The sequence below is a fragment of the Lycium barbarum genome, chromosome 3, assembly GCF_019175385.1.
Source record: "Lycium barbarum isolate Lr01 chromosome 3, ASM1917538v2, whole genome shotgun sequence".
Taxonomy (NCBI): Eukaryota; Viridiplantae; Streptophyta; class Magnoliopsida; order Solanales; family Solanaceae; genus Lycium; species Lycium barbarum.
In genome coordinates this window covers 4,522,166-4,546,951 of record NC_083339.1, presented here as the reverse complement: position 1 = coordinate 4,546,951, position 24,786 = coordinate 4,522,166, and the positions used below count along the sequence as shown (strand labels likewise).

Here is a 24,786-nt window from a genome sequence, read left to right as displayed (position 1 = left end):
AAATATTTGTTTTTTTCCTTTTTCTTTTTGTGTGTGAATGTTTTAATTTAATTTAATTATTGAAGCGGAAATTGTGTGGTGCCAGGCTTGCACTCCAATCCTCCACAAGGTATATCGTTGGCATAAAGTAATGGGTTTGCTTCAAAGCCAACCGAATCTTACTCCTTTCCTCACTTACATACATTTCACTTTATTACTATAATAATATATAAATATAATACAAATACTATCAATTGTCTTATATATATAACTTGCAAAGTTTGTAAGTGCAAGAAAACAGTGAACATTTTCAAGATTTCTATTCACGGGGGCGGCTTCTTTTTTTCATTCTACCTATAAACTTCCTCTCTTAATTATAACAATTCACTATTATACTATATATATACACTCACTTTGTTCCATCATTTTCTCCATCTAAAAAGAACTTCCCTTTGCCTTTTCTTTGAAAAAGTAAGTGATCTTTTGGATGATAAAAATCAAAGAGTACTACACCATGGAAGCTCATCAAGTTCATCAAGAAACTCATGATCATGATCATTTAAATATGGTGATCAAGAGAAGGCGGACTAAGCGACCTAGGCCGCCTTCTCCTCTAGCTTTAGGGATTACTACTAGCTCGTGTAGCACCATGGAAGGCGCTACCAGTGGTGGTAGTGGTGGTGAATTGGTGGACGGACATGTGGCGAACTCATCATTGCATTCCAATAATTGTGGTGGGTTTGATGGGATCGTGAAAAATGCGGATCAGGATGAAGAAGATATGGCGAATTGCTTGATTCTTTTAGCACAAGGCCATAATTACCAAAAGTCCTCTCAATCTCCACTATTGGAAGTTTACCAATGCAAGACGTGCAACCGTTCCTTCCCTTCTTTCCAAGCACTTGGCGGGCATAGAGCAAGTCATAAGAAACCAAAAACCCTAGAAGATATCAAGAATTCGAAACCAATTGATCATCAACAAGTCGAGAACCGCCTGAAATTGAACAATGAAGATCATGTCACAACTCTATCACTCCAAATCCCGAATAACACCACCAACAACAACAATAGCAACAACAACAATAACAAGAACAAGAATAGGGTTCACGAGTGCTCAATTTGTGGTGCCGAATTCTCTTCGGGTCAAGCTTTAGGTGGACACATGAGAAGGCATAGACCATTACCAAATAGTATTGCAATTGCATCAAGCCATAGCCATGAAGAGTCTCATCATGAACAAATCAAGAACACAAGGACTTTCTTGTCATTGGACCTTAATCTCCCGGCGCCGGAAGACGATCACAGGCCGGAAAATAAATTCACCTTTGCTTCAAAAGAACAAGTCATCGTCTTCTCAGCTTCTCCTTTGGTTGATTGCCATTACTAATCGATCAGCACCTTCTTTTTTTTCTTTTTTCATTTTAATCTTGATTTATTTCAACTATTGACAATTGTGAATTGTTAACATTTATTTGTATTATCATATATTTGACGATTTAATTAATAGACATAATTCTTTGGAATTCTTCTTTGATTACTTATATTGTTGATTAATTTTCTTGTTTTGAATACTTTGAGTAAGGGGTTTATTTTATTCCCATGTTTTGTCCTTTGTTTCAAGAAAAGTAATTTTTTTATCCATCCGATCTGGCTTTCCCATATTCTTTACTTTCTCGTTGGTATTTTTTTTTTTTAGCAAAAGTAGAACACGTGAAAAAAGAAAAAAGCAACAAAGAGGGGGAGTGGGGTGGGTGGGTTGCGGGGGGGGGGGGTTTGCATGAGAGGTATATAGTCGTGGGTTTAGAATTTAGTGGAAGTTGAAGAAAGAAAGCAAAAAGATTTTATGTACATAAACAAGTTATATTGACTGTAAGAAGGACCATGACTTGATTACATTAACGACCGAAATGGGCAGTTTAGTTGACGAAACATCTCATGTTCACACTACATTTAGGAAAGGATCGCATAAAGGATGTGATATAGGCGGTCTACGCTGACACAAGTATTAGTGATTGATTCCACGGTTCAAACTCGTAATTTATATAGGCACGGAGACAGTTTTACAGTCGCTTTATAGCTTCCTTTAAAATGACCAAATTAACTAATTTTTCGATATGCTCTTTTAATTTGTTATAGCAGATTATTAGCTTTATTTTTCATGTAACTAATTTTACTTGTTATGATACTTGTAGTTATTTTTTAAGTGAACTCTCAACCTAAATATCCTTTTACACCACCTACAGTAGTTGTTTTTTATGTCCCGTCTATAGTCCTCTTTTACTATCTTTGTTTGGGGGTGTGGAGAAGGAGGATTATGAGTAAAGGAAGGTGTTGAGAATAGTAAGGAACCATGAGCTGCTCACAACCAAAAGTGGTGGATTAGGTTATTCTCTTGTTTTCTTCACAAGAAAGTTGTAGCTAATAAAGCTTCTCCTTTTTTGGTTCTCATTCAATGAACGGTATCTATTTTGAGGTCCAATTAATTAGAATTCGCATCGAAAAGTCTCTTATCTAAGGGTGTAACACTAGCTCCTTACCAAATATAAGCTGATCAAGGATTTGAAGTTTATGAATTTCTACAACGACTTCAAGTTAATATACGATAAAAACTTGTGTGGTTCACAATCAGATATATATAAATATTTATTGAAGTTTGTAATACATATATTTAAGCAAAAGCTATTGTGGGTTCACGTGAAACCACACGCAACCTGATAAATTCGCCCCTGTAACATCAAATGCAACTCCATTCCAAGGGCTCAAACCAGAGACCACCAACTAAGAATAGAGCAGGACTTAATTACTACTCCGCTACACACTTTGATGGTTAATAAAGCTTTCTCATTCCAATATATATATATATATATATATATATATATATATATATATATATATATATATATATATATTTGTTTCAAGTGACGTGACCAGAGGCGGATCTAGGATTTGAAGGTGGCGGGTGCCACAATTTTCTTCAATGTACATCTTGTTAGGAACGTGTATTTGAGTCGGGTCTATCTCTTTTGAGTTTATTCGGGTCAACTTAATAGGCCGTTTTTCATTTGCAAATATGAAAATTACATCTAACAAATCAAGAAACAAACATAATTAGCATCTTAAACAAGGAATTACACCCATTAACAATAGAAGTAAAATCAACATTTTCACCAAGAAACTTACATCTTTTATGTATATTAAAAAATGAACTTGCACAAGTAAAATAACATTCAATAAGGAAATTAAACCAATCAAAATAAGAAAAATAATAGAAAAACTCTTCAATAGGTAAATTATACCCCATAAGTAAATGTAGAATTAGATAACTACAAGTTCTCAAAAATAAATCATAAATTTCATGTTTTTTCTAAGCAATGCTTACGAAATTTCCATCACAATTTAAGTAGTAAAGTGATTTAAATTGAATTTAACAATTATAGAAAAGCACGAATTTTTATAACTCACTCCCTCCGTCCATTTTTATTTATCCATTATACTAAAATAGATGTCTACTTTTACATGTAAGTTGTATAGTTTGAAAACTCAAGACATAATTTACCATTTTATACCTATTTTGTCCTTATTATTAAGTACTTAAATTCATTTCTCATTTATTTATTGCTTATTAAGAGTGTCCCAAGTCAAATATAGACAAGCAAACATGGACGGAGGGAGTAATCAACAAAAGAAATTATAAAAAGATTGACTTTTGATCACAATCCAAAATTCTTTTTGAGACCCAAGTTTTTCGATTTAAATACTCACAGATTTGAGATTAAGAGAAATGCTTAATTAAAGAGATTTTGAAGTTTCTATTTTGTGTGTTCTCGCTAGAAATCAAAGATAAAATAATAGAATAGAGGAAAGACAATATAAATAATAAAAAGATAAATAGAAAATTGGGAGAGCACTGGTACTAATGAACTAAAAAGCACAAAGAGAAACGGGAGTCGGAAAATGTTCAAGATAGATTCAAACTTGTGTCTACTAGCCATGACACTTTTGTCTAATTTGCAACTGGGGGTGGTAGGACCAAATATGTAAGCTAGTTTAAGCAAATTGCAACATAGGTATATAAAAAAATTATCAATATAGGGAGTATCATGCCACCCCACCCTAAAGGGTGGATCCGCCTCTCACATGACATAACAAAATTTAAGTTGCAACTTGCAAGTGGTCACTAGCCAGGTATATTACTAGTATAGCTGGATCATTCATATTCTTTATGGATGTCACCTATCTTGTACGTATCACTCTAAAATGCCTTAATGCGCAATTTCTTCAACAGTTGCTATTTAACAGAAAAAAGGAAAAAGACGTACTAGATCATACTCATGAAGGTAATTAAGCACGTCATTCTACCTTCAGAAACTAACACAAGTTAGGAATATTACAAGTAATATACTATGATGAGTTTAGGTTACATTGCAATCCAGTATTCTTTGGAAGTTCGAATTATAGTTAGCAAAGAATGGTGTCCGAGTTAAAATTGATGCACATACCAGATACAATTAAGGATCTCAAACAGGCAGATTGGATTGAATTTGGGTGTGTCAAAATATAATGAGTTAATATAAATGGGCGGTTATATTTAACTAAATAATGAATCACTGTCCAACCCACACAACTCTTACCGAGTTTTAATTGTCTTTTTTCTTATAATTTATTTAATTACCAAACAAAATTAACAAAACTTTTTTTTCTTTGCTATGGTTATATAACATATCAAACCGTCCAAAAAAAAATGGCAAGGTTTTTCAAGTCAATCTTAGCTACATATTTAGGCCAAATCAGCCCAACTTTTAGATTGACTGAATTGATATTAATAGCGCGACTAGCCACTTTTTGATAGTATAATTGAAAATAAGTCATTGTTATAGAGTTCTAAATTCCACAGGTGAAACGCAATGACAATATGACGAGTTTTGCCACCTTGTGACCTATAAAAACTTGAGCTTAGATAAATTGGGCGAGTGTTAGTTTTACCTCACCTGAGTATAGCTACGAGTATATATTTATTTCTTATTTTCAGCTTTTGCACACCTTTGTAGTATTTCTTTTGAGACCACTAGCTAGGTCTCGTAATATTTGTTTGCAGTATGAGTAAGGCATCTTTTGTAGGCGGTGGGTAGAGGAAACTGTAATGGCAAGCAATTTAAAGAATTTTGAGAATTCATTTGCTGTATATATATGCCTTTTTTTATACTAAATAGTTGCTGCTCGTGATATATACCAACTAGCGATAGGCAATAGAGGGCTAATGTACATTCTTTTATAATATTATTTATGCATATAAATGTAGAACTGGAACTTCGCTGTTGAAAACTTTCACATTGCGTGAGACATAAAATACACATTTAAGGGAGAAAAACATGGGCACGATTCACTATGCATGGCACATGTTTTCTGTTAATTATTCTCCATGATTTCCTGCTACATTGGAGCTCAGTTTCTCGCTATAAATGTTTCATTTGTGAGTTTTAAGTTACATGCATGGATAATGTAAGCAAACAATTATATTATCATTAAATGTTAACCTGTGATAGCCGATAAGTTATCATTTTATCAAGTTATCAATTAATATTTATCAAGCGATTTATTATTTTTTATCAGATTGCATAAATATTTTTTTACTTTCCATGCGTAGAACTTTATAAGTTCTTTATTTCTATACGTGAATGCATATCAGTGTACTCTTAATGGTGTGACACTCTTTTGAAAAAATTGAGCAAGTTTGATCCAAAGCGTACAATGTCACACCATGCTTTGAGCTGTCTTAGCCCAATAACTTATATAAAAGTCCATGGTTTGGTGATATGAGTATAAAAATGGCGGAGTGATGTTATGAGTCCTTACTTAATACCCTAATTTGCTCGTCTACGGGTTGAGCCGATTACTACCTTTACCTATTGCTTTGAATACTTGTTATGTGGGTGTCACACAGTTAAACTCCACATGTGGAACTTAGTTCGAGGGGTGGTGAACTTAATTTGTGAGGAGGAATTGTTGGGTGAGAATAAAATTAATTTATTGGTAGCTGAAACTAACGAAAAAGAATAAACAGAAGTTAGATATAAAGTGTAGTGATACTACTATTAATTAATAGTACGGAATCTTTTAAGAAAAATTGTACAGATTTAATTTAAAGTGAATAATATCATATCATATTGTTTAGAATATCTTTGGGCAATCTTAGTTCAACAATTCACTCTTCATTGAATGTTTCTTCTTGTTATTTGTTTGTACGCACAGTCTTCATTAAATGTATGTCTCAATTATTGTTAAAGAGGCCAACAATTCATACATTGGCCAGTGGCTCAACAAATTAAATCAGATGGTGCACATGCTTCCTGCTGTTGCATGAAATCTTTGTTTAATTTATATTGTTCTTTTGGAGCAGAAATTTATTATTGGTACTTACTAATTATAGGTCCATGAATTTGTAGGTAGTAAAACTGTAAAAGTGATCCTCCTACATACTTGTGCTATTGGCTGGACAAGTTGCTTTTGTGTCATATAGTCCACTTGAGTCTTGCATGTAGAAGTTAACTGCCAGAGGAATGTCAGAAATAACACTCAGTTTCATGTGAAAAAACTGAGACCTTTTGTAGTAGTATATAAATGCAACAGGTTACTTAAATAAAACCCGTTATAGCTGAAATTGTACCTTTTATTTTTACCTTTTGTCCAGTTGAACATTTTCTTCCAATGAAGAAGTATGTTTTGTTGAATTAAGTGGGCGTCTGGAGTACATGAATGAGTATTATTTTTAAAAAAAATATTAGTTGAAGTTTAAATTAAAAAATGATATTTGGAAGTTGAAATTATATTTGGACATGCATTTCTGAAGTTTTGTGAGAGAAAAGTTTATTTTTTAACCAGTTTTTTATATTTGAAAACTCTATTTCAGGAATGAAAAATTTGAAGAAAAAAAAAATAGTACTCCCCTCTGTTCCAATTTATGTGGCATCATTTGACTAGACACAAACTTTTGAAAATTGTGTCCAAAACAAGACTTGGAGATTTGTGCGGAGGTATAGTATCTCATAAAGTTAAACTTTTTCTAAATATAAAAAGGTGATATTGTTTTTCGGAGAAACTATAAGGGAAATGTGTCACATAAGTTGAGACAGAGGAGTAGAACTTTTTGTCAAAACAATTATTTGAGTTGGTTTTTGATGTTGCTTTGGGCTTTTGTTCGGATCAGAAGAAAACAGTCACGAAATTGCACAATTTGTCCGTCAAATTATTTTTCCCTTTCAAAATCTAACTTATGCCTAACGAAACATAAGTTCTTTAAGGATGCGGAGCATAACTTATAAAATATTATGATATAAAAATATAAATTTATGCCGCACAAAAAAACTGTGTGCATTGAGACAAAGATTAAAGACCAGCACAAAATAGGAACAAAAGTGCAAATGACCCGAAAACTGTTGGACGTATCTTGTAAAGCAAACATGGGTCAGTCTATGTCCCATAAATATTTACATTTGATGTAGTAAGGCCCACACATTTCCAATGCACGATTGTGGTCTTTAATTTTTCCCAGGTCATTTGCACGATTGTCCTTTAAAGGCACTGGTCTTTAATTTTTGTCCTTCAAAGACACTGGTCTTTAATTATTGTCCCTCAAATTGATGGTCTTTAATTTTTGGCCTTCACTAAAAATTTCTTAATTTCGGGTTTGAACTCTTGAACCCTGGCTCAATTAAAAAAAATTAAAAAAAATTGTAAGGTAGAGTTTGGATTCTACCTTACAATTTTTTAATTTTATTTTTATGACTAAACTAGAGTTCGAACCCAGAACCTCGGGGTATTTTAGGCGAAGAACGAAAATTAAAGACCAGCAATTTGAGAGGCAAAATCATTCCCTACCAATGCACTAGTCTTTAATTTTTGCCCCTCAAATTGGTGGTCTTTAAATTTTGTCCTTCACCTAATACCATGAGGTTTGGGGTTCGAACCCCGACTCAGTAAAAAAAATAAAAATAAAAAGAAGACAATTTCGCAAGGCAGAGTTTTGTAGCAAAGTTAGGCCAGTTTGGACAGGTTTTTTTGTTAAAATCACAACCAAACCAAATTAGTTGATTTTTCAATTACTAAAACCAAACCAAATATAATACATATCCATCGGTTTGATTGTTGTCAGTTTGGTTCGTTTTTTTGATTTTTAAGAAATCTAAGGGTATTTCTTTCTTTCATTTATTGTGGGGCTATAATTTTCTCGGATTATGAAAAAAATGCCTTAAGATTCATAAGTTAAATAAGGTTTATAAGAAATTCAAGTTTTTTAAAGGTAAATATCATAGTAGTTCTTCTCATGGATTTCTTTTAAGAAATGGGATTAAGATGTAAAGTTCATTAGCCTAATAGAGATTAAAAAAAAAATGATGGAAAAGTAAGCAAAATATTTTAAAATTATTCATAAAAATTAATATATTGTATACATATAATATGCGTATATTATTTTGTTAATTCAGTTTTTTCTTCGATTTGTTTTAAATAAAATCAAACCAAACTAAATATTGTCGGTTTTTTAAAATTTAAATCCAAACCCAAACAACTATAGGTTTATTTAATCGGTTTGGTTCAATTTGCGGTTCGAATCTGTTTTTAATCAAATTGTGAACCCCTAAATCCACATACATAATTTGTTAAATATTTGAAGGAGATAAAAGGTGTTCACTTTTATAAAAGAGAAAATACATCGAAACCCCCCTAAAGTTGGCACTTTTTTTTTTTTTCCGAAAGACATCTAAACTGTGTGGGGTCCTATGACTCCCTTGAACAACTTCAGAGTTATATATAGATCCATTTTTTCGATCTGGCGAATTATCAATGATTCATTCTAAGATTTTCTAAATGATGAAGAGATCAAAAATTTTCACTATTCTGAAATGTTGATTGTAATAGTAATAAGGGGTAAATCAACTGAGTATTCAACTTTTTAAAGTCTTTCTAATTTCTATCAGAAATGAACTGATGTATACATAGGGAAAGCCGTGTGCAATGAAAAGTGCAAGCACGGCTTGGGGAGGGATCTTTACTTGTTTATTTAATTTAAGATTAACATTTATTTTATTTAACAAGGAACTTATCTACTCCATCCCGATCTCTCTTTCCGGGGTTGCCTGTCCAAAGAAAACAGAACCTCTTCTAGTTCAAGGTCGAAATCCTCAAACCAATCAAAATCTGATTTCTAGTTCACTATTCTTATGATAAGAAGTTATGTCTCATTCATGTGATGAGAAAGCTGAGAATGCAAATTAGCAAATTTCACATCTACCGCAGATTCTGTGCCCCACAGATATAAGAAAATGTGTGCAAATCACGCACCAATTATCACTTGTCATGTGTCAAATTAATTTTTAAATACTTTTGTTTTTCTTTTTTCTTTTTGACTCCTTTTCTTTCTTTTTCTATTTCTTTCTCCCTTTATTCTTCATCTCAAATCTATAAAAGCTCATTAGATGAAGCCATCACCATCACCACCACCGCAACAACCACCAATTCCACTGTATCACCACCAAACAGTTTCCAAACCACCGCCAATCAGTTTTTGAAAATCAAACCCACCAAATAATCAAATCTGAAAACTAAAATCACCGCCAAACAAAAATCTAATTAAATCACCATCTTCTCCATCTCCTTACCCCCAGATTGACCATCCTTTCCTTAATTCTTAACCCCCACCGCTCCCAATCTCCATTCTTAGGGCTCCCAATCTCCATTCTTAGGAGGGGAAAGGAACCCACTGAACCAAAAAAAAAAAAAAAAAGAATAATTACAGAGCCATGAATTTTGAGTGTTTCTCGTTCATACTATCGAACTCTATTACAATACCAAAATTAAAAGAAAAAAAAAAGCCTGAGAATAATAAAGAGCTTAGAAAAACAGAGGAGAAAGAAGATAAGAGGTAAAGAAAAGCAAGGAAATAATGGAAAAAATGAAAGAAAACAGGGGAGGAGTTGGATGAAGAAGATGAGGGGAAAAAATTGAAAAAGAAATTAATTAAAATAAATAAAGTAAAGAAAAGCATTGCTATTTAAAAGAAGGGTTTATAAAAACGGAAAAGGGCCAAAACTACCCCTGAACTTTGAAAAATAGTTCATCCATACCCTTCGTTATACTTTAGGGTCAATTATACTCTTACAGTTATACTATGAGGTCAATTATACCCTTATGTCTAACTGCTGCCACGTGGCATCATCCCAGCCCTTCAAAATTATTTTACCCTCAAATAATTTTTTACCCACTAAAATAACTCAACTCGACTCGAAATTTTTTTTCCAGCAAAAATAATACGGATAATTTTTCCAGAAAAATAAAATAAAAATAATTCCGTATTATTTTTACTGGAAAAAAAAAATCGGGTCGGATTGAGTTATTTTAGTGGGTAAAAAATTATTTGAGGGTACAATAATTTTGAAGGGCTAGGATGATGCCACGTGACAGCAGTTAGACATAAGGGTATAATTGATTTCATAGTGTAACTGTAAGGGTATAATTGGCCCTAAAGTATAACGAAGGGTATGGATGAACTATTTTTCAAAATTCAAGGGTAATTTTGGCCCTTTTCTGTTATAAAAATGATTTGGGTGAGTTGTCAAATTGGGAAACCACGTGGCATTTTAAGATTGATTTATGGCTTCTTTTTTGAGTTATTTCTGCGTGCACACACAACTAGTGCGAAAATAAGTCAAAAGGGTATATATTTATTTTAGTTCAAACAGATCAGGTGATTTATAACACCCCGCAAAATTTAAGTGTCTTTTGAGAAAAAATGTCAACTTTAGGGTTCCATATATTTTTCTCTTTATAAAAACATAAAGGACTAAAACACACACTTTGGGAACTACTTGGAATACCATTTATATCATTTTCTCCCCCTTTTATTCTTTTGGGTAAAGGGTCAAAAATACCCTTCTACTTTACAAAAACGGCTAAAAATATCCTTTAAATTTATTTTGGCTCAAAAATGTCCCTTTCATCCTTAAAGTTTTCACCGTAAATTATTCCTCAAAATAATTCAAAATCATTTTTTAAATTTGACTATCATTTAAACCCGATCCAATTAAATAATAAATTTTCTTATTCTCTCAATACGTAGAGGGTATTTTTGACCCTTTCCCCTATTCTTTTTCCATATATATATATATATATATATATATATATATATATATATATATATATATATATAGTGTGTGTGTGTGGGTTTAAGCCCTCAATTAGCAAAGTGGGTTTAGAGAAATGGCAGTACAGAGAGGACGTAACGGAATGATGGGTGAAGAAGAAGATGAAGGTGGTTTATTCGAAGAGGATTTTGAGTTTGACGAAGAAGAAGAAGAACCTGATTCTCACATACCTCTTCACCTCCGTCAAATTTTCAACGCCGTTGAATGTGGTGACGTCGACGCTTTACGCCAAGCCCTAGGTTCTTTCTTTTTCCTTTTTTTCCTGGTTCGGAAATCTTTGTTGTTAAGGGTCGTTTGGTTCAAAAACAAATTACGCTAGCATAAGTTATGCTGGATTAGTTATTCTGAAGTTATTTTTTATTAACTGTTTGTTATGTTGGACTAAAACTATTATACATTGGATAATTTAAAAAAAGAAGGGGTTTTTCCTTATCCTTATCCCGGCATAAATTATTCCACCTTGTGGCATGTATAAGTTATGCCAGCACTATTTTTACTCCCGGATAACTTATCCCATGATTCTTACCCCAGACTATTTATTTTTATCCTTCGTACCAAAGGACCCCTATTAGAGAACAACAATTACTATGTCTCGTCTTGTCAATTTTTTTTTTTTTTTTGTTCGGAAATGTTTATATTTTGTCTGTGAGAATAATTTACTCTGTCTCGTTGTCTCAATTAAGTAAAGTTAATTAGAGTCAAGTATATGCAGGGACGGACCTTGTATTTGTGTTAAAAACTTCACTTAATACTACAACAACAACAACATAATGGCATGAATTCCAAACATGTCCAACAATGGCATTATGTCCATGATAATTTGTTGATATGCATTACACAATGGAACAACACAAGCACACTCACATGTATATAGAGGGGTAATGATAGAGCACGTTTTTGTCAGGTTGGTCTTGGCATTTATAAGGACACAAAATGCAGGATGCCCTTAAAGTCCTCATATTTGATACCTAACAATTATGACGTAAAGCTTAGAGTTGAAAGCTACTATTGCTCCAGAGAAAGAAATAAAGTAGCCTAGGGCATGTAGCGTGGTGGTTGAGATTAAAAAAAGTTATGGAAACAAGTGAACATTTTCTTGCCGTAGAGATTGGTCTCGTGGAGAGTCAGCTTGTTGTCTGAGATCCCTTTGATAAGGTTTGTTTTGTGAACCCTGCTATCCATCCCAAGGTTAATGAAAGGATACAGATGATTTAAGCTGGAATTAACAAAACCAAATGTCTATATAAGAACGCAAGAGAGGGAGGAATGGGGACTCACCTTCTTGTCAAATTCATATAGCTAGGTGGATACTGTACCCTACCTTTGTTGTGATCTCAAGGGTGATGTGAGGAATAATAGGGGTGGGTGGTAGAGGGAGGGAGGTCATCCAGTCTTACTTTTTAATTTTTTTAATTTTATAATTGTGGTGTCCGGGCGAGCTTGCATGCACCTCGACTAATTCCACGGGATATGCTAATCCCACTAAAACAAATACCGGGAAGCTCTTTCCACCGAGGATTAGACAGATGGCAGGAAATCAACTAGTGTTTGTTTGCCTCTTTTGAGGTTTGAACCTAAGACTTCATGATTCTCAGCCCACTTCCATTAACCACTAGACACACCTTTGGGTGCTACCTCTCTTGTACTTTTTGAGTTATTCTTGACCCAAAAAATCCACCCACTTAGGAGAGGAAGGAGTGGCACCGCCTCCCACCATTATGATGATCCATCAGCACTCTTCACTGGGCCAAGAAAGCTATCACTTGGTTCTCTCATTTTCGTGTGGTTTAGGTTACTCAGGCTGTTATTAGCAGCGGTAGAAGTGGCTTGTACCTGAAACTGTGGTAAATCATGCTTTTGAATTGTGATGCACATGTTGCAACTTGCAACTACTTTTATGCATGGAAGGTTGAACATCATTCTTAAAGTGAAAACAATACTAGCTGGACCCGGACTGACTAATCGTTAACATTCCGGAGTCTCACGCTGACCTTCGGGAACCCAAGAATGAAGTCTTTCGACTTGAGAATCAAAGATAGATAGACGAGGGATAGATAAACTATATATTATATATCTAAAAAAAAGAGGAACTGATTAGACATCCCTTTAGATGTCTCTCCAACCCAACCCAATATCAATTACTTTCCATTTTCTTTGGATCTAAAATGGCATCTACCAAGCTGCAATTTGATCATGATGCTGTGTTATTATTTATGGTTGATTTTTCATCACCCATGTATATGGGAGAAGTAAATAAGTTGTTCTATATATTCTTACCTATCAAGTATAAGTTTTTCTATATATCTTGTTATCCATGTATCTGTCATACTCATTAAACTAGCTACTTGATGGACTGCTGCAGATGATTTTAATGGAGGGGGGTCACCCAGTCTTACTTTTTATTTTTTTATTTTTTATAATTGTGGTGTCCGGGCCAACTTGCACGCACCTCGACTAATTCCACGGGATATGCTAATCCCACTAAAACAAATACCGGGAAGCTCTGTCCACCATGGCTTAGACAGATGGCAGGAAATCAGCTAGTGTTTGTTTGCCTCCTTTGAGGTTTGAACCTAAGACTTCATGATTCTCAGCCCACTTCCATTAACCAGTAGCCACACCTTTGGGTGCTACCTCTCTTTTACTTTTTGAGTTATTCTTGACCAAAAAATCCACCCACTTAGGAGAGGAAGGAGTGGCACCGCCTCCCACCATTATGATGATCCATCAGCACTCTCCACTGGGCCAAGAAAGCTATCACTTGGTTCTCTCATTTTCGTGTGGTTTAGGTTACTCAGGCTGGTATTAGCAGCGGTAGAAGTGGCTTGTACCTGAAACTGTGGTAAATCATGCTTTTGAACTGTGATGCACATGTTGCAACTTGCAACTACTTTTATGCATGGAAGGTTGGACATCATTCTTAAAGTGAAAACAATACTAGCTGGACCCGGACTGACTAATCATTAACATTCCGGAGTCTCACGCTGACCTTCGGGAACCCAAGAATGAAGTCTTTCGACTGGAGAATCAAAGATAGATAGACAAGAGATAGATAAACTATATATTATATATCTAAAAAAAGAGGAACTGAATAGACATCCCTTTAGATGCCTCTCCTGCCCAACCCAATATCAATTACTTTCCATTTTCCTTGGATCTAAAATGGCATCTACCAAGCTGCAATTTGATCACGATGCTGTGTTATTAATTATGGTGGATTTCTCATCACCCATGTATATGGGAGAAGTAAATAAGTTGTTCTATATATTCTAGACTCTAGAAGTAAATAAGTTGTTCTATATATTCCTACCTATCAAGTATAAGTTTTTCTATATTCCTTGTTATCCATGTATCTGTCATACTCATTAAACTATCTACTTGATGGACTGCTGCAGATGATTTTAATGGAAGCATTGATGAACCTCTAGAAGATGGGGACACTGCTCTTCATATAGCTAGTCTGTATGGCCATCTGTCTTGTGTGGAGGTTGGTCCTATTCTCAGTCAGAAACAGCCCCTGCAGGAAACATTATTTCATTATGATGGATCTGTTGGTGTTGATTTCATTATCACGTTTTGGACTAATAGTGATATAATTTTGTTTTTGTACCCAGCTACTGTTAGAGAGGGGAGCTTCTGTGGAGGCTAAGGATGAAGATGGAGCAATTCCATTGCATGATGCTTGTGCTGGAGGTATACCATATGTTTGCAAGTTCCAAGCCCTTTGTTGTCGGCTTGTCGCATCTTTTGAAGCATGTTACTCTTTTTACCATAAAGAGATGGTACACTTGAATTTTATTGCTGCAGTCAGACCTCTCTATAACAGCCATCTTCTATAACAAAATATTACTATAACAACCATGTTTTCTGTGGAACCGATATTTCATGTTATGTTATAGTATATGTTTTCTAGAACAACATTTCACTATAGCAACCAAAAAATATCGGGACAAGCGATGTTGTTATAGAGAGGTTTGACTGTAATAAACTAGCAAGTTATACAGTCGGCGAATCTTAGGCTTTGACCACAATTATCAGGCAACAAGTGAACCAACTACATTAACCCGAGCCCTTCGAGGAAGTGACCGCTAAGGGGCTAATGTAGGTTCAGTAAATAAGGAATCGTAGTCGCACATTACTTACTTTCTGAATGCTGACTTTTTAACAGGATACACAGAAATAGCTCGTCTGCTAATAAACAATGCCCCTGACTCTGAATGTGTGAAAAGGATGATGGACACCTTTGATGAAGAAGGTGATGCGGTGAGGCATCTCTACTAATAGTTAACGTTTCTGCAAAGTTTCAATTTTAAGTTGGTGATATAAATCTTGGAAATTAGTAAATGAAACAGCTGTAGCAATTAAAATAGCTCTACAAAACTTGAAATGGAGCGAGTATATTTCTTATAGCATCTAGGTCGAGCTCGTCGCACGGTGCTTGTCTAGTGCGGGTTATCTCTTCTGTTTGGTTTGCAAGCTATTGTTTACACCCGTGCGCACCCGAAGGGTAGCGGCTGCGGGTTCCCATGTCATCAAAAAAAAAAAAAAAATCTTACAGCATCTTGTACTGATTGTATTTGTGTAATTTTTGTAGCCTCTCCATCATGCCGCCAGGGGTGAACATTTAGATGTTATCAGATTATTGATAGCTTCAGGAGCTTCTGCTTGTAGGACCAATTTATTGGGAAGGGTTAGCAGTTGACTCATCATTTATTTGAATTGAAATACTCAAAACAGATTATTTTTTGTCTGATTAATTTGATTATGGCTTGTTTGACTTGTGATTATTGCAGACCCCTTATGAGCTTGTTGAGCCTGAAAGTGAAGCTTACAGACTCTTAGACGAAGCTATATGTGCTGAACTTGGTCGTCCCTATAAGGGACGGTCTTAATAGAGAAAATTGGGATGCTTGGCTATCGCCGATATGTTTCCCTTGTTTTGTAGATACAATTTTTTTTTTTATCAGAACGAACTTTAGAAGCTGGGAGATTATGTAGAAATAGGAGACTAATGCTCCTGAATGTTGCAATACTCCTTATATAACGAGATTGCAGAATGAGAAATACTCGTCTTTTTGAAGTGGTTGTCAATGATTCATCAACTAGAATGATGGTATAGGTGGTACATTTCTGAATTCTGATCGAGTTGAACAGTCTGTATTGGGAGAACTGGTCTCTTTTTGTCGGTCTATACTCCCCCATCTTCAAGGAATACTTTTAAAGTTAGAATTCGGAGTATCAGGAATTTTTTTATGTGCATTTCGACATTGATTCCTTTGTTTAAAATGAACTTGCATAGTTAGTGGAAAATACCTAGAAGTATTCTTGAAAAATTCACAGTTGCACCTAAGGGTGTGGCCTAATGAAGTGGATTGACAACTGAAAACTATGAGCTCTCAGGTTCATATCTCAGCAGCGACGAAAATTTTAGGTGATTTTTTTCTCTTTGTTCAAGAATTGATGGACAGAGTTATTTGATATTTGTGCTGGCAACCACACTCTCTTAGTATAAAGCGGAGCAGGACCGTTGGCCTGATCTGACTCCCCACCCAACCGCCCTGGCGTATGTTTCTGAATCAATTGCATCGTAAGCTGCTATAGCTCTTGCCAACTATTCTGGAAATGAAAAAGAAACTCTATCCTCAACCCTTCCAATCCTTAGTTCTTGGTGGCAACTTCACCCCGTGCATCCTTTGGTTGTGAGCCCCGCCTAGAGGGAGGCACTAAGGGAAGGGCGTAGCGTTAAATCTGCCTCGCCTTTCAAAGGTTTGGAACCCTTCTATTGAGCACCAATTGGAAATCCAATTTGACTTCTAAAACGGAAGTGAGCACAGGTGAGAGGACCCCACTTTCCCGCATCCCTCTCCCCACGAGCAGAATACCAGAGATGCACAGCACGTGGGCCTTGTCTAATGAACGACGACTTTCGATTCTTCACTTCAAGGAGTAGAGTCGCTGCCCAACCCTACCTATATAAAAGAAAAAGAATCGATCACTAGGTCCCGGGCAATTCTAGGAGGCTGCTGTACCTTCATTGCTAATCCCCTTTTCATGTTCAATAACAAACTTCTTGTTTAAGGCAAGCATCACTACTAATCCCCTTTTCATGTTCAATCACTAGCAGTTCATGGACTGTTGCACTCACCCCCCTTTCGAGATTCAATGTTCTAACTTGATGTTTGCCCCACCATCATATTAGGGGATGTACCGCCTATGGTTGGCCGCCTGTCACGGCGTAGGCCTAACTATTAAGGTATTGTTCGTTTTGCCCTATCACTCTGGGCCACCTCAAATCTTTTGGGTTTCACGGTGTTGTCCCCTTAAGCTTTAACCCAAAAGACGCTTGTTGAATCATGAATTAACCTTCTTACTCTTGTGGCCTATAACTTTCACTTTTCATTTTGATGTGAGATTTGCCTAAAGCAAATTTCATAATGAATTCTCTTTTCGAGTTTTAACTACCCGGGATCCCTAAGTTGTTACACTACATAATCACATTGAGTGCACTAAGCCACTAACCACTGAGTTTGTGTGCCAAGCAAAATAAGGCTGCCTTCATATAATAAACTCATGGAACTAAAATATGCAATAGAAATAACAGAACAAAACTAGATCTGCATTGATTATTATGCCATAATCATATCATATCTAGATCAATTGGTGCATGCTTTATAAAAAAACATTTCGTTGCTGTCCATATATGGTATCATCATTTGGTTGAACAAGTGCTCTCTTTTGATGCCATATATGTACCTAACACTTAGTCATAATTCCACCGGCCAAGATCCAACCCCTACCTTTGAAGAATTCAACTTTTCCAAACAAACAAGCACATGAGCAACATTTCGCATTACATATTCATCATGAATACACCCAAATTGCTAACAAAGAATTTAAGTTAAATACACCGATAATATTAAAGATTTTTAATAATATTAGTATAATTTAACTTGTGAAAGCATATTAGTTATTGTGAGTGCTAGGTTATTAATTAATACTTATTAAAGGAATTTATATATAATTACCTTATAAAAAGGATAGCCCGGTGCAGGAAGTATCTCGCTTTTATGTAGGGTTTGGAAAGGCCAATTCCGTAGCTCGAATTCATAACCTATAGATCACAAAGACCATCTTATCGTTGCTCTAAGGCTCTGTTGTACATGTAATTACTATATAATAATGGCCTAAATAGTGAAAATACCTTTTTTACACGATTAGCGCATATAACTTAAACTCGAAAATAGAAGCGTTGTTTCGCATATTGTACAATTCTTGGCGTGTCCATCATCCAATCCCCACTTTTTCTCTAAGTCCATATCTTCCACAATCAATAGCAGATAGCAGATAGCAGAAGCTACCAAGATGCACTGGCTAATCTCGGCCGTGTCTTAAATAGCAGAAATCCAAAAAGGACATACTGGGGATAAGAAATGATCTAAAGTAGAGGTCCCACAAACAAAGGAAATCAAACTGTATCAATTGCTTGCTATGATAGTAATCAGTGGTTAAATTTGTCCACTCAGTTTGAAGAAAATGGTTTCCTATTTGGGCCATCTCTGAAGTCATCTCTTTAGTGAGTTATAACTCAAATAATGTGGACACTTCCCAGCTTCATACAGTTCTCTGGTAGGCTCAAGTAATGTATTCATATATTTTCCTGTTGATATTCCAATTTGAGCAAGTATTGCTCAGCATGGAACACAGTATTCTAGCCATATCAAAGCCATCTTACTAAGTTAATGCCAGAAGTGGTTTGTTTCTTTTTATCAGCATGATACAGACCATGTACATTTATATGCTTCTTTGAAGTTTCTGAAGCTGTTTCTGAATGAAATTATTGTTCTTCATCCACATTTGACCTGTGAGACTCATGTTTTCGTATACATTTATCTGTGTACCATTTTATTTTTCAGTGCGGTAAAAGCTCACTCCTACAAGACTTATGTTCTCTTTCCTTAAAAAACATGAAAATTTCGATGCAAGAAACCCAAAATCACTGGGATAAAGAAGAACTTGATGTAGGGGTAGCTATTAGCTGGTAGAGTCATCCTAGTTACTATAAATTTCTCGTATGGATCCATTTAACGTGAATTTTTTTTGGACGAACTATGAAGCACATGCATACTGGAGTGACATAGTCAATCCACCTCCCGATTCTCATTCCCCACCTCCAGTTTAATTAAGGAAGAGGTTTAAGTTAGGTAGCTAGGAAAAACAAATTCCTGCAAGGTTGCTACTTGCAAGCATGGCTTTTCTGTCTCAATTCAATTAAAGTTATCTTGGATGCATGTTTGAGCCCTAACTCAGAAGGTATGTCCTGTTCTCCTTATGTTTGTTTGTTCATTGTTTAGGTCATATCAACTTCAAGTTCTGTTATCATTTTATTAGTTGCAAATTCATTAAGATTCATTGAGAACTTAAACATGCAAAATAGAAGTCTTTTGATGAAATGGTTATGAAGACTCAATGTACAAACCGATTCTTTATGGAGGAAGGTAATCACGGTAAAATTTGGCCTCTTAAATGTTTGGTGCACAAACAGGGGTTTTTCTCCACAAGGTGTCATTGTTTGGAGCAACATCTGTTTGTTATGGGCTGTCTTCTCCCAACATTTTGGTTTCAAACTTGGTTATGATAGGAAGATTTCATTTTAGCAAGACAAACGGTTGGAACACCTACATCTTGGAGAACTATTCCCCACTATACACAACCTAGTTCCTAACAGAGGACAGTAGCACAATACAGGGATGGTAACACTTGGAACGTAATTTTCAGAAGGCATATGAATGATTGGAAGCTTGGTGAAATTGCATATTCCTATGGTAAACTTCCCACCTATGATGGACTTTCCACTTCTGAAGACCTATTGATCCAGAAGGAACACAGCAAGGGCATCTTTACTGTAAAGACATTATAATTTGCTCATGAGGGAGTCATATCAGCAACGTTTTGGTTTTTAGCAACAAATTTGGAACTCTAAAGCGCCAATGAAAGTGAAATGTTTTGTATGGTTGGTGGAAAGGAATGCTTGGTTAACTCTAAGATAATCTACAAAGAAGGGAATTCCAAATAGTTAACCGGTGCCTTAATGTGAAGAAGGAGCAGAGTCTGTCGACCATTTATTTCTACATTGTACTATATATCACTCCACAGTTGTGGCAGTTTTTCTTGAATATTTTGGGAATCAAATGAGTAATGCCAGGTACTACATCAGATTTACTGCCATGTTGGAACAGGAGGTCTTTCAAAGCAGATCAAGACAGCATGGAACACAATACCAGCAGCCATATGGTGGTGCGTTTGGAAAGAGAGAAACAAGGGATGTTTTGAAGGACAAAAGAGCTCAATCTTGAACATCAAGGCAGATTGCATTTTGTGGTTATCTTTTTGGTGTAAACAGGAATGGATAGATGATAGTGAAATCCTGTTACAGTTCATGGAATCTTTTGTATAGACAGCCAGGATGTTTCGTTTTTTCTTTTTCTCTTCTCCTTTGTTCCTTTTTGCTGAATTTTGGATGTAACTGCAACACCTTCTAAGTGCTGATTTTTAACATCTATAATATTTACCTTCGCAAAAAAACTAAGATTCATTAATACAACCTTGTTTCCTCAGACAAATTGGGTAAGTTTTTAGCTCCAAGTGGCAACGTCTACCTAAAGGCCAAAGTCAGTCTTTCACGAGTCCTTCCATTTTGCTGACCAGATTGTGCTATACTTCAGTTGTTTAGGCCAGTAAATAGTTTCCTCTTTTCCAAATTTACTTTAGTCGAGCTTTATGAAACCTTTGATGACTTGTTCGATACATGTTTGTATAGCAATCATATTCCTCTAGGCTGCTCATGAAGGTGACTAGTGTCTTTAGAAAAGCGTGCAAATAATGTTGCTATCGATGTATGATAGTTAACTCTGAATTAGATTAATGAGGTCTGCGGAGAAATATGCCCCGTCAGTTTCCTTTGTTACTGCATTATTGTGCTGAAATATTTGAGGTATTGACTTCTTCTCAGAGATATGATAGGGAAGATGAATGTCTTCCAAGTTCAGAATCTTTTGCCAGGCTTAGTCCTATTCTTTCACAATTTTAGTTATATCAGAGAATATATGTCCTGTCCTCAATATTTATCCAAATGGATGAGATGGGATCAGAGACACACATTGGATGTTCGAACCAGTAATATGTTTCAATCCGAAGCAGTAATTTTGTTCATTCTCATATGCCCGTCATCTTTAATTTTTTAGATATCATTCAAAGCATGTTTGAGGTTTCATCATTGATGACTCGACTGAAATCTGGCATTAGCAACTTAGAGTGAGTTTTGTGTTTGGGAACTTAGAGTTTTGATCTTCTTGCAGCCATAGCTGGGGCACTCATTCTTTTTGCTATTTAGGAACCTGGGATACTTTATTGTGGTTCAGGCATGTTTTTAGAGATATCATAATTAAAATCTTTGCTACAACACTTGGTTGAAGTTCATCTGCTTCAACTTTGGTAAGCAGGATTACCTATGTTTTGTTGCTTGGACACTATGACAAAATGCCCAGTGCATTGATCGAGGTGTGTTCAAGCTGATCCAGACATCGTCAATGTGAAAAACAGATATTTTGTTGCCCGTTTGAGAATCTAGAGAATACTATTGGATAGTGCTAAACAATAGAAGTAAATCTTTAGCAATTAAAAAAAAGTGTGATTCCTAGATGCTATCATGAGGCAGAATTTTAGTGTTGTTTGAACCTTTAATCCACCGATATGGGGCTCTTAACATCCCACCTCACCCTCAGAATGGACATGTAATGCGTTGACAATTTTTAATATGGGGCCAACATCGGAAACAATGAATGCGAGGGGAGTTGTGGCTCTGATACCATGTAAAGAAATGAAATTTTGTGCCTAACTCAACCCCAAAAGCTAGCTTATTGTCACGACCCAGCCCCGTGGGCCGCGACTGGCGCCCTAGTTGGGCACCCAAACGTACCTATCCATATCGAATCACATACAAATAGCATATATGACTATAACTGCTATATGCCGTCTCAAACTGTATCCAACTGTATCTGACACAAACATAAGCATATACATATATCGAAAAGCCGGCAAGGCTATCAAATATGTCCAAAAAGCCGACAAGGCTGTCAAATATGTCAAAAGCCGACAAGGCTGTCAAATGACTCAACGGCCCAAAACACAGATACAAATGCACGCCGACAAGGCTGCCATAACGAATAGAATCATACAAACACATCGGAACAGAAGTAGGCACACACACCCACAAATACGTCTACAGACCTCTAAACAGACCAACCGAATCATATGGCGGGACAGGGCCCCGCCGTACCCCTGAACAAATACATACACAACGAACGAAACTGTATACCAAAACATATGCTCTGAAGTGAGAAGAGCACTCCGAACAGCAAATGAGGATGTCCTAAACTGGTGGATCACCAAACTGCGCATCTGTACCTGCGGGCATGAAACGCAGCCCCCCCCCCCCCCCGAAGAAAGGGGGGTCAGTACGAGATATGTACTGAGTATGCAAAGCAGAATATACAGAAAACAAACCTGAGACATAAAAGAAACAGAAGTGCCGAACATAAGTGCAAATCCAATTATATCAAAATGTTTAGTTTCAAACATGTAAGTCATGCATAAGGTACAGAAGAATATGGTCGCCCGCCCGTCGATGGCGCCATAACACAGCATAACACCAGAAAGTTTCAAATCTCCGTATCCCCGTCACATATCACATCACCGCATAACGCCATACACAGCATAACACCAAATATAAGTGGAACCCGACCCTCTTTTGCGAGTAGCTCGGTGAACCATAAACACAGCATAACTCCGGAGTGTATCAAAACGCGCACGATAACAGAACCGGCCCGGGACTCGGCGAAAGGAATAACAGAATGCACGAATAGAGTCGTGAGTAGTCATATGCATAAAATCATTATCATAAATTCAAACATAAGCAAAATGATCATATTTAAAAATCGAAATAATAGTCATACTAAATTCTTTCAAAGATTCTCCGGATTTCATAAAGGAAAGTCGCGGGACCCACGGGTGGGTATTTACCCGAGTCGGGCCCGCCTATGGAAAACATACATATCATATGTCATATAGACTTCTACAAAATATTAGAGTAATCCGAGCATGTTTGTGAAAGATATGGCATTCCAAAAATTACGAACTTCTTTAAAGTGAACCCTTTTTATGCAAAATTCGGAAAACGATTATTTCAAAGACATAAGGGTTCATATTTCATCAAATCATACATAAGATTGCCAAAGAACATATACGGATCATAACATGCTCGGATTTCGGATTTGGAATTTCCTTAAGGCTCTAATTTAGCCTATGTAAAACTAAGACATGCCAAAAAGAAAGGAAGTTGTCTTACATACCTCGTACGCACTCCAAGATGGCCAATCTAAAGTAAATTCCAATATACGCCTCGGGCTCCCCAAGGTCTACAAATATACCAACGAATATCCAATATTAAACATAGGCACTTAAGCCATTCATTCCAACTAATCATTAAATTCTACAGAAAATTCGGCAGCATTTCCACCTGTAAATAGGCCATCCCGAGAATTTAACTCGCTCAAAATACACAACAACAACCACAATAACCAACCTAGCAACATCGATAATCAATTCGGAAGGTAAAATAACATTAATAGCTCTCTTTTTCATCATTCGACAAATTTCCAATTATTCAATTCAATGGCTTACTTTCAAGCCACAATATCGTTCGTACATTCGATTATTAACCCAAATCCATACTAACAACATTCAAGAACATTCTAAACAATTCACATAATTTTTCCAACAATCAAATATTTTTTATTTTTTTTTCTCCAAGTGGCCGAAAACAGTCCCCTTAGCCGAGAGCAGCCCCCTATTTTCTTTCCTCATTTTCAAGTCATGTTTTGTATCACGATCCACAATATATTGATGTCATTCTCATAAAATATACAAATTACATCAACGCACAATAAGCCTCAAAACAGCCCTAACCATCTCAACATCATTCTTGAGTCATTAAACACTTATTTCCAACTAGAATTCATATCGACGATAACTAAAATACTAAACGATAGTAACACGATCTTCGACATATTATAGGACTCACATTCGTCCACACTACACATATACATATGTTAATGATTCTTATATATAAGGATTGCATTAAGTGCACCAAGTTCTCCAAATCAGTCCGCAACGCTTACTATATCAATTCGGGACCTTAAACTCTCCTTTCCAACATAAAAGTCATCGCAACAACCATTCAAACGCTAAGCGACATTAATTCATTCCTTGCCTAACATGTGGGCTATACACGGCTACATCACCCACATATATACATATATTGATGATTTTTTTTTTCTTCTCCACTCTACGACAATCAAATATGCTACAAACAATTAATTCATCAACCCAATACCACACCACACACATATACTTCACACGGTCAACACACCCAACACAAGACCCAACTTCAACATTTCATATTTCATGATTTTTATCCATTTTAACATACTACAACATGAATTAAACGTCCACAACACATAAACAAGAGCAAAACTTACCTTTGTTCTTCACTTCC

General features: G+C 35.8%; 2 protein-coding genes across 2 annotated transcripts; both read left to right on the top strand.

Moving 5' to 3' along the window:
* Positions 1 to 264: 264 nt before the first annotated feature.
* On the top strand, positions 265 to 1,544 carry LOC132633667 (zinc finger protein ZAT5-like). The gene has a single exon (XM_060350192.1). The coding sequence runs from the start codon at positions 467 to 469 to the stop codon at positions 1,364 to 1,366; it is 900 nt and encodes a 299-aa protein (XP_060206175.1). The 5' UTR covers positions 265 to 466; the 3' UTR covers positions 1,367 to 1,544.
* Positions 1,545 to 11,181: 9,637 nt separating this feature from the next.
* On the top strand, positions 11,182 to 16,403 carry LOC132629978 (uncharacterized). Its single transcript, XM_060345446.1, has 6 exons — positions 11,182 to 11,413; positions 14,570 to 14,661; positions 14,789 to 14,867; positions 15,343 to 15,437; positions 15,769 to 15,864; positions 15,968 to 16,403. Exons 1-6 carry the CDS (start codon positions 11,230 to 11,232, stop codon positions 16,064 to 16,066), a joined length of 645 nt encoding a protein of 214 aa, XP_060201429.1. The 5' UTR covers positions 11,182 to 11,229; the 3' UTR covers positions 16,067 to 16,403.
* The last annotated feature ends 8,383 nt before the right edge of the window (positions 16,404 to 24,786 follow it).

Excerpts from the sequence above, each read along its gene's own strand:
- LOC132629978 (XM_060345446.1), top strand. The coding sequence starts at position 11,230 with ATGGCAGTACAGAGAGGACGTAACGGAATGATGGGTGAAGAAGAAGAT. Across the intron at positions 11,414-14,569 it reads CGCTTTACGCCAAGCCCTAG|ATGATTTTAATGGAAGCATT; the intron begins GTTCTTTCTTTT and ends GGACTGCTGCAG. Across the intron at positions 15,865-15,967 it reads GGACCAATTTATTGGGAAGG|ACCCCTTATGAGCTTGTTGA; the intron begins GTTAGCAGTTGA and ends TGATTATTGCAG.
- LOC132633667 (XM_060350192.1), top strand. The coding sequence starts at position 467 with ATGATAAAAATCAAAGAGTACTACACCATGGAAGCTCATCAAGTTCAT.